Here is a 14,477-nt window from a genome sequence, read left to right on the forward strand (position 1 = left end):
AAGACACAGATGTGGAGCAGAGAAGTCCACTTGAGACGAGAAGGCAGGAGTGGCTCAGCTGTTAAGAGCACTGCTTGCTTTTCCAGAAGACCCAGGTCTTATTCCTTGCGCCCACACGGCAGCTCACAGCCCTCCCTAACTCCAGTTCTAGGCTTCTGACGACTTCTTTTGACCACCAAGGGCGTGAGGCACAGGAGACATGCATGCAAGCAATGTACCCATATACATTAAGTTTTTGAAATTAAATGATAGACGCTTAGATAATCATTCACATAAAACACCAAAGACCATTCTTTTCCTTTAATTTACACGGGGGTGCTTCCCTACCTTGTAAGTCTGACCTCCCTGTTTTCAGGCACTCTGGTCATATACTTTAGGGCTGGAATCTAGTGCAAGTATTGGGAGAAAGAAGCGTGGGGTAAGCTAGTTGGCAGGTAGGGGGCGCTCTCGGGATACCAGCTAACCTATACAAAGCTGTGAATGGGAGCTCTGGCCCAAGCCGGCTGGAACTCACTGCTAGCCTATGCTTCAGTGGGAAGCTGGTCAGCCTGCAAACACTTAATCCCAACAGTGACCTGAGTCAAAGGTAAATCAAGATCTGAGGAAGGACCAGATGGGTGGTTCCCCCCAGGCTCCCTCCTTGGGTTTCTGTAGACGTGGCCCCGCCTCTTCCCGCCCCATGCCTCACTCCACTCCTCCCCACTGCCCTGATTTAGGAGGAACCCGGCCCCAGTAGCTTGCCTATAGACCCCCTCCCCCCACCTCCCCCCCGTGGAGTTTGCTCTCCTCTCAGCTTCAGCTAAGACCCGGAGAGGTGGAATTTCGATTTGAAACTCCCGAGCCTGGGCTGGCGCTGGGCATGCTCAGTGCCTCTGGCGTGTCGAGCTGCTGCTAGCTGCACTGGCAGCAGAGGCGCTGCCTGGCTCGGAGGCTGGCACTGGAGTCCACCCCACTGTCACTGCCGACTGCGGGCTTCCAGGAGGCCAAGCTCTCGTCTCCTCCGAGTCCCTGGCCTCCGCCAGCCTCATCACTGGCAGCATCCTACTCTCCATCTCCCCACCCTTTAAGGGTGGTGAAGCCAGTGCTCGGTTCCTTCGGCGCGCCACAGACCGCTCTGCGAACCCCAGCCGAGGACCCTGTCATCGGATGCACAGGATCAGAGGACTCTTGGCAGTGGTTCTCTCCAGTAGCACTTTGCCTGGAGTGGAGTCGCGGCGGAGTTTCTCCTCCGCCCCTCAATGCACACACTATGAGGAGGGCAGTCAGCTTCCCTGCACTGTGCCTGCTGCTCAGTCTTCACGCTGCAGGTAAGGGCTTGCTGCCGCTCAGAGATGAATCCGAGGATGATATGGGAAACAGCATATGCTTAAGGACTCCAGGCAAAGCTTGCCTAGCAGAAGAAGGTTTGGGATAGTATTAAGGGGTGAGAGCGTGCACCTGTTGGAAAGCTGGGGCTGAAAACTTAACGCTAAAATCAGCTCCTGCTTTTTCTTTATCTTGCACGACTAAGAGTGAACATTTTAAGTGTGAATATAGGTTAGCTTTCCTCTCCATCGGGCTTCCCTGCTTGAGCTTCTAGGCTTTGCTCTTGCTTGCACATTTTACAGGAAGAGAAAGGAGACATCCTGCTGGATGGAGCCCTTTCTACTGCAGCGGCTACATCCACGAGGTCTCCCGGTTTGGCGAGCGAGCGCTCACAGGGATACCCTGTCTGTAACCTGATGGACTACGTCTGCACCCCTAAGAGCTAAATGTATGGTTTATTAACAGTGCTGCTCCGGGCTGCTTTGGCCCCTGCTCTTGTCACTAGAATTTTCTGAACCAATAAGAGTAAGGGAAGGTTTCAAACAGGAGCCTCTTCTCTATTTCAGCACCATGGCCAGTATCCGCAGTCACAAGAAAAGCCCAACCACACTTAGAAACCTAGGGGTTATCACTGTCTCCCCCGGGGATAGGTTTGATGAGAGACAACGAAAGTACAACCACATAAAAATAAATATGATACAAGATAAGTATCTAGCCTAGGAATGCAAACCTGATAAAGTGCCCAGGAATTTTATAGTCAGTGTTACCTGTCTCCTCTAATACAGAGGACAGGCTTGCTGGACTGCATCCTGTATGGTTTTCACACACACGTGAACCAAAATAAAACATGGCAGAGAGGTTTTATGAACCCCGCTGCGACCGCAGTTGTCCATGCAGTAGCCCTGTAACAAGAAAATAGCTTTTCTTGAGTTTGGTTCACAAGCATTCATTTCTCTAAGTACACTGACTGGGAGTATATTATGTTACTGTGTACTGTAACCATAAACACACACACACACACACACACACACACACACACACAGATGGGAAATGTAATACTGTGATAGTTGTTTAAAGGAATGAATGCTTTTCTCCATGCATACAGTAATGAGAGTGAAATATAGTACTTTCTTGTCCTAGCTATTGTTTTTTAAATGCATTGTGAAAAAATGCATTTAGGAAAAACGATGTATAGGAACAATAAAGCTATAATTAAGTATTCATGTTAATTATTATAATTACAATATTACATTGTGGGGTTTCCAGTGGGTCTTTGGTATCTTGAAAACTAGGGGCAGAAAAAGCTATGACTTGGTTATTAAGTTATCTGCTAACAACTGTAATGAATCACTTCATTGCCACATACAATTATTTAATGTTCAAATAGAAAATGAAAACATAAACACTGGTATTGTTTTATACCCAGTTCTATTTAATGCTACAGCTGACAAAAATAACCATTACCAAAGAAGTTTTCACTGCTACCAAGTTAAGTAATTAATTATTTGATAGAAAAAGGCATCACTAAAGTTTCTTTTGAAAGTTACAGTTAAACAAATGTCAAAAGTTGTAGTTAATGCATATTAGTTATAAGCTTAGGGTTATAAATAGACTTTATATTATGCATGTAGGAAACAATTCTAATTTATTATAGATGAACCGAGAGGATGACAAAAGTAGAGGACTTTTGTTCATCAGGAGCAAAACCTAGAAGCCTGCTTCCCTAGATGGTGTCTGAAGTTTCACCAAAGTGTGTGGTGCCAAGTCAAAGCAAACACCCTGTACTTCAGCTTCTTTTTTTTTAATTTTTAATTTTAATTTTATTAATTTACTCAGATTACAACTCAATTGTTATCCCATCACTTGTATCCTCCCTCCCTCCCACTTTCACCCTATACCCCTCCCCTAGGTCAATGACCGAGGGGGACTTCCTCTCCCATTATATAGTCATAGGCTATCAAGTCTCATCTTGGTAGCCTGCTTATTCTTTCTTTGAGTTCCACCAGGCCTCCCCATCAAGGCGAGGTGGTCAAATATGTAACACCAGAGTTCATGTCAAAGTCAATCCCCGTTCCATGTAACTGTGGAGAATGTCCTGTCCATTGTGTAGATCAGAGTAGCTTCTTAACTAAAAAAGAAGAAAGAAAGAAAGAAAGAAAGAAAGAAAGAAAGAAAGAAAGAAAGAATATTCAGCCACTGTTAGTTTCAGAGGGCAACAGGTGACTTGCTTTATATCTCAGATTCCCAATTACAGTAGGCTATTTGTATTTAACACAGTGCTTTGGAACAGTGCTTTGTCAAAGCAGATTGCAAGTCTGATATTGTAGTTGTTCTTTCTAGTTTCGCTTTGGATTCATTTTTATTTTAAACAGCAATTTGTGGGTCCCAAGCTGTCATCAGATTAAAATGCACCACAGTTACCTAATAATGCTGTTTGGACTTTCCATCGGGATTCATATAAACATAGATTTCTTGATCTATGCTTCCACAGATATAGGTAATAAGAAAATACGTGGCTAGGAGAACAAAGATTAAGAAGCCCGCAAGCCTTTTACTTGTTGACTCTCTGAGTTTATCTCCTGTAAAGAGAGCCATGCTACCAGGGCGTAGGCTGACCTCTATTTTTTAAAATGTCTGTGGCGTCTGTACATTTTAGCTGCCCGGCTAGAGGGTTAGTTGATCCATGTCAATTATAGCCATATCACCAGAAAATACTTTATGGTGGCAGAAATGATGGTATCTTAGAATGCTTCAGAAATGGAATAAATTAAATAATGGGATGGGATGTGGGATATGAGTGTTCTCAGCTGTCTGGGGATTGTTGCCTGAGGCATAGCTACATCTCTAATGACAAGGCTGCAAATTACTTTCAACATGAGTGCCATCTCCACTTACTTGGGATAGCTGCCTACGGCGTAGTGACCCTGAGTCCTGACAGGCTCAATAGGAGGAAGAACTGTGGTCTATAAAGTCCAATGCGGCTGTCATTCCTGGCTAACACAATTCTAAAGAGCTGCTGAGCCCATAGCTGGGACAGAGAAGTTGCATGCCGTGTGACGGCTAATTGCTACAGATCTGAAGAAACAACTCATACTTACTGTCCATCCAGTTGCTCATCTTACAGGCAAGGATAACAAAATACAGTAGTGACAGCCAACAACATAGTCTGGAAGAAAAAAAAATACAGGCGCATAGGACTATTACTATATACATAAAATTCAAGTACCCACTTACACCCCATCCCAGCAGCCAATCTCTCCCATTTATGGAGCATTCTAAGATGCCATAATTTCTGTCATCATAAAGTAGTTGCTGGAAACCCAGGCAAAACTGATTCTAATAGAATAGGACATCGTTGAGCGAGAGGTGACAGATCCTCTTTCCTTAACTTTCACGCCATCTAGGATCGAATGTAACGAATACATTCCAGTTTAAAAGCCCATATCATCTACGTCCAAGGGGCAGCTAAAAGCCATGCCAATGAGAAAATTGCTTAAAGAATAATCACCCAGGAGACTTGCAGACAGCTCATTTTACACCAGTCCCCCCCTCACTCTTTGCCCAGTGAGTCATATTTTGCTTGATGATATTACGTTAATGTGGTAGTATTTTCAATGCCAACAAGTACATTTCTTGTGCTAGACTTAAAAAAAATTATCACCTAAAATCTTATTTTTTTTTCTTGCACCTGAATGTTATGATAATAAGAGACTGAACCCAGGACACTGTCCTCAGCACTGGAAAGGGTGACTTCAGATTCAGATTGCCACCCTGTCCTTGCTGCTGTACTTTCTGGATAACACACACTTCTTCAAGGTGTGTCTCAAAGGTGTCCCTTCACTCTCTGAGAATTACTTAGCAAACGTATCTAGTCTTCCAGAAGGACGGAGTTCATGGAGCCATAAGGAGCTAGGAAGTCATTTGCAGTGATGATATGCTCAAGAAAATGAGCAGACTAATGGGAAAATAATGTGAGCTATTTTAAGATGATATAGTACCCCCTTGGTAATCCAAAATCAAAGATTGCTCAAACCCAACACGGTCCTTACAATATCCAAGTTCTGCTGCACTTTTCTCCTCTGTTGTTTTCATATGAACCGCCCACTGCTTTCCTCTTTACATTTATCTCTGCTCATATTGGTCTCTGTGTTCCTAGAAAATGGACATACCTTGCATATTTTCTCCTTCACCAAGGAAAGCCATTTCATGGGCTAATATGTCTGTGATTTTAGACAATGGTCTTTACTACAATGTTACCTTTTTTAGTGGGACTTTCTCGCTTAGTGCCCTTCACACTCCCTTCTCTCAAACTGATGCTGTCTGTTCCTCAGCCTTGTACCCAGAGATCATAGCGTTTATCATAAATATACTTTTCTTATTGTGTTTATTATGCTCCCTTCTCTACATGGCAGTACTAGCCTTTTGGGGGTTCTTGATCTATCTTGTTTTGGCTATATCTATCAGAGATCATGTCCTGTCTAGAACCTAGTGTTGCATGATTATATTTTTCCAAGGGGAGATTCAACACACACTTCTACTCACCTCAGACAGAAAGCCCACAACAGACCAAAGTACAAATACTTTAAAAGCCCAATTTGGTGAGCCAATGAGGTTTTGGGGCCTCACTTAAATATGGTTGAGGGATTTCTTACAGGAGAAGATGTCACTCAAAGACAGCTACATCACCAAAGACCACCCTGGCATGGATGACAGCTCACAGAAGCTTGAAACCTGTATCATATTGCACCCTGAACTACAACAGGCTGGAGAGTGTTAGTTGGAGAGATTATCAAGTGATTTAGTTAATTAGAACCTTTTCCCGGAAGCCTTGCTGGTCTCTGATTCTTCTGGGCAGCTAGCTGGTCCTGGTCTCAGAATCGTTTTTGTAGCTTGTTGTGTCTGAGAGTGAGAGGGAGGGGGCCTAGTAAATCTGGTCAGTTTCAGAAACTTCCTGAAACTATTTTGAGTTGTTTCCTTTCTAGTTTAAAGAGCTTTCCTGCAGGATAGACTGCTTCAATCTCAGAGAAAACTGCTGCACAACAAGGAAGTGCTTAGCATAAATGTCTCTAACTTCTGGGAATAATTCAATGGTTGCTATTCTCAAGAAACTCCTTTTGTTATTTTCTACTTAATTTCATTGGCTAATTAGATTCAGGGCTATGTATCAGAGACCCCCAAGTTCACACTTCTAGCTCAGCCATCTCTCCTGAACTCTACTACTGCTGTTTATCATTACCTAGACTCATCAGGTACTTTATAAGAATGTAATATCCAACTGTTTATACTCCACACAGGACTTTATAATTCCTCTTATTGTTAACCTTCCGTGTCACAGAGAATAATGCCAAGATCCCTATCACCTAAGCCTAAAACCAACGACTCACCCTAGACAGCTTGTATTAATTCGACCACTGCTGTAACAAAATACAGGACAAGAAGCAATTTAAGGAATAAATAGGTATTTAGTTTACAGTTTTAGGAGATACAGGCTATTATAGTTGGGAAGGCATTACAGTAGGAGCAGAAGAAAGGCTAATCGTATCGTGTTCCCACTCAAGAGGCAGACAGGGAACAAGAAGTGGAGCCAGGGTATGAAACCTCAAGGCCTGCCCAGTAACCTGCTTCCTCCAGCAAGGCTCCCCTGCGTAAACAACATCTCATCACCATCCCCAGTGGCTCCCCCTGCTGGAGGCCAAGCATTCAAACACAGGAGCCTGTGGGGACATCTTATGCTCAAATCACAACACCCTTTCTATGCTGCTTTATTCCTAAAAATTCTCTATCTTTGAAGTCAGGTCTTCTCCCATCCATGTTCATGCCACTGCCTTGAGATGAATCCTTATTATTTTAAAAAAATTATCAAACTTCTTCATAATGTCCTAGATAAAGTCTAAAAACATACTTAGGTCTCTTTATACAATTATCTAACAATGCTGTTGCTTTTTTCCTTTACTTGCAACAAAATCCAAATGCACAGGCATGATGAAATATTTTTCAATCAGATTTTTCCTAACCTTAGACTTACTATCTCTCATTCTTTCTGTTCCACACTATTGTCATATCATGACCAAATTCCATTATTGACGTATTTCACCTCCTTTTCACATGTTATTTCTTTTTTTCTTAACTATCTATTCTATTTTGTTTTCTGGATAACTCTTATTATAACTTCGATTTTTGATCAGACATTGCCTACTTTGAACCTTTCCTTGATATTCTGCCTTATTCAAGCAGCTTGCCTATATTTTCCTCATAGGCAGGTGCCTTCCCTTATGAATGCAGTAAACCAGTGTTTTGATGCTATTAAAGAAAACTAGAATTGTAATTGTTACTTCTGCGTACCTACTTCCTATAATTTTCCTTGTTGTTTGCTGTTCTATCAATAAATTTTAAATGAATAAATGAGTATGTTTGGAATATATGTGGTGATATGATGGCAAGTTGATACCAGCTAATAGATTATGTATCCTTTTATGAACATGAATAGGATAATTTAGTATTCCTGCAATTGAATTTATCTTTATTTACAACAAAGAAGTGGATATGTAACAGGCTTGATTTATAAATAGAGTGTTTGTTTTCCAGATTCATAGTATGATTTATAGAGTCATTGTGTGATAATCTTCTCCCAGATTACTAGTAGTAGTCAAGATAATTTTGTTAAAAAAAATCAAGGCATCAGATAACAAACACAGGAAAAGAATTAGGCACTAAGAAATATACTTTTTATTACAAGTTCTAATTATCAACTGATTATCTTTGTTTGTTGGAGGAAGTGTGGATGTTGTCCATATTCAAAATCAATATGAAAAGGAAAAATTACTCTAAACCTCTTTTCCTGCCTTAAACAAGAATACAGGCATCAAATGTCTGAGCAGTTGGGTGGTTGGGGAATTTTTCCTCCTCTCATTTTATATATAAGCAGCTTTACACAAATTTTTTCAATTACATTTTAATGGAAAACACACATATATTATAATGGAGTTTGTTTTATGAATTATAAAAAAGTCACTTTTAAAAGACTATAAGAGCCAGGTTCAATGGTGCACACTTATAATCCCAGCACTCAGAGAGGCAGAGGCAGGTGGATCTCTGTGAGTTCAAGGCTAGCCTGGTCTACAAAGTGAATCCAGGACAGCTAAGGCTACACAGAGAAACCCTGGCTTGAAAAAAACCTAAATAAATAAGTAAATACATAAGCAGTCATAAGATCACACATAAAAATTCCACTCAACCACCACTAATATTCATTGTGGTGTGGGTAATTTAGTTTTGGGTAAGCTTACTGTTACATCTATGGAAAGCTATTTTGTGGAAACAAATTCAAAGAGAGCGAAATCCCATGTCCCTTTAGAGGGGGATTTTGAGAAATCCAAGTACTTATAAATGTTGAAAAACTTGTAATGTCATTGGTTGTTTCCCCATAGCTTTTCAAAAGAAAAAAATTAATAGTAAACTGTTATGTTAGAATAAAAACTTCTGACCTGTCTGTACCATATAATATTACTGTAAGTATCTATTATAGTAATGATGTTTGCCACAGAAAGACAACTAGCTAATTTATATTATGAACATTAGGACTTTTCATCTAAATACTTTTTACTCATAATGACTATTTAGACTTTCTTCATAATAAAACCTCATTTGATGTTTATTATATTAAGATAGTGATAGTAATTAAAAACACAGCTGCATGGGCCAGCAGCAAAGCAAAACTAATTATTTACACAAAGCAGTCCTAGATCAATATGTCTCACTGGGGCGAATGCCCTGTTCAATTGGATATGAGTTGGTTTTTTTTTTTTTTCTTAGTTTGACTGTAAAGCCTTGTCAATTTTCTAAGAGAAAAAGATTTAAGATAATCTTAAAGGACTAGAAGTTCTTTGGGAAGGAACATTTAACAAATACAGGAAAAGCAACCCAGAATGACTGTGACCTAAAATCAATATATACAGAAAGAACAAGACCCAGTGGCTATTTTAGTATATGGCAGAGCATGATGCCCTGTGCATAAGTAGTCAGCATCCATCACTGGGTGACTTTTATTTATCTGGTGAAAAATGAATGTTATGGGGTGTACCAAACACAATACCACTTGAATTGGGTTGAAAGATTATTAGCTCATTAATATAAAGGTAAATTTTTAAATGATAAGCAATTTACACAGTGTTCTTGATTTTGGATGGATTTCATTTTTCTTTTCCTGGTTCTCCCTGGGAGAAAAATAACATAGCATGAATAAAGAAAGAGAAAAAGAGAAAATTGATGGATTATTGCAGGATGCCATGGTGGCGCATGCCTGTAATCCCAGCACTTAGGAGACAGAGGTAGGTGGATCTCTGAGTTCAAGGCCAGCCACGTCTACAATGCGAGTCCAGGACAGCCAGGACTACCTGAGAAATACTGTCTCGAAAAATTTAAAAAGAAAAAGAATTAAATGGGATAACATATAAAAGCTGGTGCTATTTTAATAAGAGCCATGTAGATTTTATGCATTATTTGATTAAGGCTGGAAAGAGGACACATAACGGTTAACCAACACCACGGAGCAATCTCTCCTTCCTTTCTGTGCTTGAGGCTGTGTTTGAGGAGCATATGCATGCTGGTAAAGAGTCTGTATTTCAGCTGCTATCTGAATTTCTTCACCTACTACACACATGAACCTGGACACAGATGCAGATTTGAAATGAACCGTGAGGCACCAAGTCTAAAACATCTCTGGGTCCCCAAATCTATCTCCCAACATTTGCCATAAGTCTTTCATCTGAAAGTTGTCTCCAACATCATGTGTTCAGAAAAGTCCCACATACCAAGATGTGAGACACTAATTTACTTTTGGTTTATCTGATGGTGACTGGAAAGTATGTAACATATTACTACCACAAATCTGAAATAACTAGTTCTGATGCGTTGTTTTGCTTGGTGGATAAGCCAGACTCTTTTAGAAGTTATCTCTTACAGCCTTTCTGAAGACACACAGTGTAAGAAGTTTTAGCAATGACCAAGGCTGCCATTCAGGGCTCTAAGGATCTCCTCTCTTCTGTCTGAAAATGTACTTATTTGCATTATATGCCACTTTAGGTAAACATAAAATATTAATTCCCTGTATCTTTTCTAGCAGCCTTAGGTCCATTTAAAAAGTATTTCTGTGAATAATACAAATGAAAGCTTAGTATCTCGAAAGTCATGAGCATGCCTTGATAACTCTGTGTTCTGGCATTGTGTACACATTCAAGTTTGAAGATCCTGCCCATGTTTATTAGGTGTATATGGTGGGGAAAAGACCAGTCAAAGTTTTCCAGTATGTGACCTGAGAGTCGGGCATCATGTTCCCATCTGAGGCCAGCTCACCTGAGTCTGTTGGGAAATCGTACTGGGCATAAAGCCTTCCAGTCCTTGTCTGTACTTGCTGGTCCTCCATCTTTCTATCTGCGATATCAGCGTTCAGGGACAGCAACCTCCTCCTCCTAAATTCTGTTATCTACAAGTTTGCCCTCCAGGGCTCTGTGCTCAAGCTTACTGTCTATCTGTAACATTGTTTTTATCTCTCACTTTCAGTTAAATTGCATCATTCCTGGCAATGTAGCCCTTCCCTAGAAAGCTTCAGATTACTAAAGTCATCAAAGAGAGCTACCTTAGCTTATTAGCATTCAGATAGGGAGTGTATAGGATACAGTGTAACAGAAATGTAGCCTTGTGTGTCTACCAAGTGTTTCTCCAATTAAAGAAAAATTTGTTTTTTATTTTTTGGTTTTTTGAGACTGGGTTCCTCTGTGTAGTTTTGGCTGTCCTGGACTTGCTTTGTAGACCAGACTGGCCTCAAACTCACAGAGATCCACCTGCCTCTGCCTCCCCAGTGCTGGGATTAAAGATGTGCGCCACCATGCCTGGCACAATTTTTTTTTGTCTTTCTGTTTTTTGTTTGTTTGTTTGTTTGTTTGTTTTGAGACAAGGTTTCTCTGTAGCCCTGACTGTCCTGGAACTCATTTTGTAGACCAGGCTGGCCTTGAACTCACAGATCTGCCTGTCTCTGCCTCTCGAGTGCTGGGATTTAAGTGTGTGTCATCACTGCCCAGTTGTTTATCCAATTTTTAATCTGTGGACAAGGAAGAATATCTATCTCTTCCAAAGGCCAATTAAGGACCTCGTTCATCCTTTCCTCTTGTACTGGGTGTTTATATCACTGCATTTTTCTTAAGACGACAAGATTTTAATGTCTGTTTTCTTATTTTTTGTTTCATTATTGTTTGTGCATTCACTGTGTGTGTGTATGTGTGCATGTGTGTGTGTGTGTGTGTGTGTGTGTGTGTGTGTGTGTGTCACAGTGTGCCAATGGACACCAGAGAGCAACTTGTGGAGATTAATTCTCTGCCATGTGGGTCTCATGATGGATCTTGGTGACAAGTGTTCTCACCCACTAAGCCATCTCTTCAGCCCTGTTTAAAACTAACTCTTCATCTGCTATGAAGGCTGTTCTTAGAACAGATACTATGTTTTAACAGTGGAGACCAGTTTCTTGAGCAACTAGGGGGTTTTGCTATAGAAACAATAGGTTACTTTGTATCCTAATCTAAAAAAATAGGAGATTTTCTATTTTTCTGCCTGAAGACAGTTCTAGCCTTACCAGCTAGTACTCTGGCTTTCCCCAAGAGGGCAGATCTTGGTCCTTGGGTACCATTTCTTTCTAATTTAACACACATTTCTATCAACCACCCCTCCAAGCAATGAACTCAGTTCTGACTCCTTTTATCCGAGCTGATATAAATTGTTTTTCCAGCAAAATCTGAGGTTTCGTCGTCTTCATGAGTTATTCCAACTGTCATTGTCCCAAAGTGTTCAGCTTTTACTGTATTGTGTTCCACTCTGTAACAGACACTTCTCCAGTGAAAAGCAAGTCCATTAAAGCTGAGTGATAATCAAGAAACACAAGAGGAGCCTTTTTTACAATTTTGCCACAAACACATAGGGCTGCTGAGTTTTTTTATATATATATAAATCAAATTGGGTTTTTTTATTAATTTATTCATATTACATCTCAGTTGTTAACCTATCCCATGTATCCTCCCATTCCTCCCTTCTTCCCACTTCCCCCCTACTCCCCTCCCCTATGTCTGTGTCTGAGGGGGACCTCCTCCCCCTGTATATGCTCATAGGGTATCAAGTCTCTCCTTGGTGACCTATTGTCCTTCCTCTGAGTGCCACCAGGCATCTCCATCGAAGGGACATGTTCAAATATGGGGCACCAGAGTTTGTGTGAAAGTCAGATCTCCTTCTGGATGGTGATCCATTAGAGTTTCTCACAGTTCAATGGATGAGAAATGTAGGAAGAAGGGAGGGGTACCCAGTGTTTTTACAGTGGGTGGAAGCGGGAATAGGAACAGCTTTTCTTTTCTAATGGGAAGCTTAGGACAAGGGGGAGTGATTATATCAAAAGACACATAGGAAAAGTTTAGAGGCGCTTTAACGGAAATCATTCCTTATTGTAGGACACTCAGGCCCTCTTCTGAGTAGAGGAGAATAGCCAGCTCTCTCAAAACAGGCGTTAGTCTGCTGTTATTGTTTTTAAACATCTAATGTAGGTAAATCAGGTACATAAGACATGGTCAAGCACATGGAATGCTCAGCAGCCCAGCACCTCCTGGTGAGACTGTGTTTTCGCATCTTACTAGTGAGGGCCTGTAGGCTAGATTCCTGGGGAAGTGGTCCTGAATGGGGATTTCTTTCTATTTTAAGCCTTTTGAGCCTCATGTGGGTTTGCATTTTTAGTAAATGCAAGTTTTATTATCTTATGAAATCCTGGTTGCATTTTTGCTTTCGTAGCAATAGAGTTGGTCTGTAAGGATGAACAACACTGTTAATTTGGTTGTCTGGTATCCGGACACAGAACAAGTGTATGCACAGGAAATTATATACATATGCATAGATGTCTTGTTAGAGCATAAAAAGACGTGTGAACAGTACTCCATAAAAACAGTTTGACACACATGCACAGTCATTATGAGCTCTTTCTAAGTGTCTGTACAATCTCCTGCTATGATCAGTTGGAGAAGCAAGACTTACGCTTTGAAAAGTCATCCTAATAGACCTTGACAGTCCTATCTTGGGATGCTGTCATGTGTAAGTTTCAGTGATGCTATATGCCTACTTTTGACTGAAGATTGTCATTGTGGTGATGCTGGGGTGACAGTTACCAATATAATTACAGAACAACTCAAGATATTTTCCTAATGCTTTCCTTCTTACATCCAAGGCTATCATTTCTTGAACATGTTGCTTCCTTAAGTGCCAAAAAGGTCTTTTTTTTTAATATGTGTGGAAGAGAATTTTTAGAGAAAAATCAAGAGTAAGCAAAAACTGTCTAAATAATTTTCAACATTTCTTTTACTTAAGTCAATTTCCATTCTACTTATAGACACATGTCTATGTAGACATTACCAAGAAAAGTTCTGGGTGCTACCCATTTGCCTCTCCTTTCTAGAGAGGAAAGGCATAGTGATGCTTAAAACACAAGTGTCAGATAGCCCAATCGCCAGTTTGGGTTGCTCTTTTTTTAGGGGGTGAGTTTGAGAATGTTGCTTCATACTTTGTTCCTGCCATAACTCAGTAACAAAGAACTTGCAGGGCAAAGACTTATTCTGAGGGGTGTTCAAAAGGCTACTCTACCATCTGTGTCAAGAAGTAACATGCATTAAATTTGGAATAACAAATTGCAGTGTATTCAGTCTTAGCAGTGTAGTTTCATACATTTTTTCTCTTTTCTTTGTGAAAGATCTTTTCATATTAAAGTCATATCCAGAAGGTAATTTCAATCCATAATTTTGTGACTATCAAAGCTCACTGGTTATTCTCATGCAGATGTTGGTACTCTTTTTTTAGGTCCTTTCCAGTACTGAATATTATTAGAAATTTTCATTTAGAAGTTCTGAAATGAAATTTATATCATAATTTTAAGTATGCATTCATTAACGACTATTAAATTTTGAACATATTTCCATTTGCTTATTTGCCATCCAGGCATCCTCTTTAATGCATTTCAAGTTTTTATCACATTTTTATTGCTTATCCGACAGTTGATGAATTTCGAGAGTTACTTATCTATCTTGATTGCCAGATGTGTGTCTCAAAAATATTTCCTTCCAATCTGTAGGTAGCTTTTTCATCTTCCTAGCAGT

General features: G+C 40.3%; 1 protein-coding gene across 1 annotated transcript in view; it reads left to right on the forward strand.

Moving 5' to 3' along the window:
• The first annotated feature begins 912 nt into the window (after window positions 1-912).
• The window catches only part of PTPRR (protein tyrosine phosphatase receptor type R), a 230,162-nt gene continuing 216,597 nt past the window's right edge, over window positions 913-14,477 (forward strand). The window contains exon 1 of the mRNA XM_084794134.1: window positions 913-1,307. Coding sequence (XP_084650260.1) covers window positions 1,250-1,307 — 58 coding nt within the window. The 5' untranslated portion in view covers window positions 913-1,249. The remainder of the gene's footprint in view (window positions 1,308-14,477) is intronic.

This window comes from Acomys minous, assembly GCF_964271855.1.
Source record: "Acomys minous genome assembly, chromosome: 9".
Lineage (NCBI taxonomy): Eukaryota > Metazoa > Chordata > Mammalia > Rodentia > Muridae > Acomys > Acomys minous.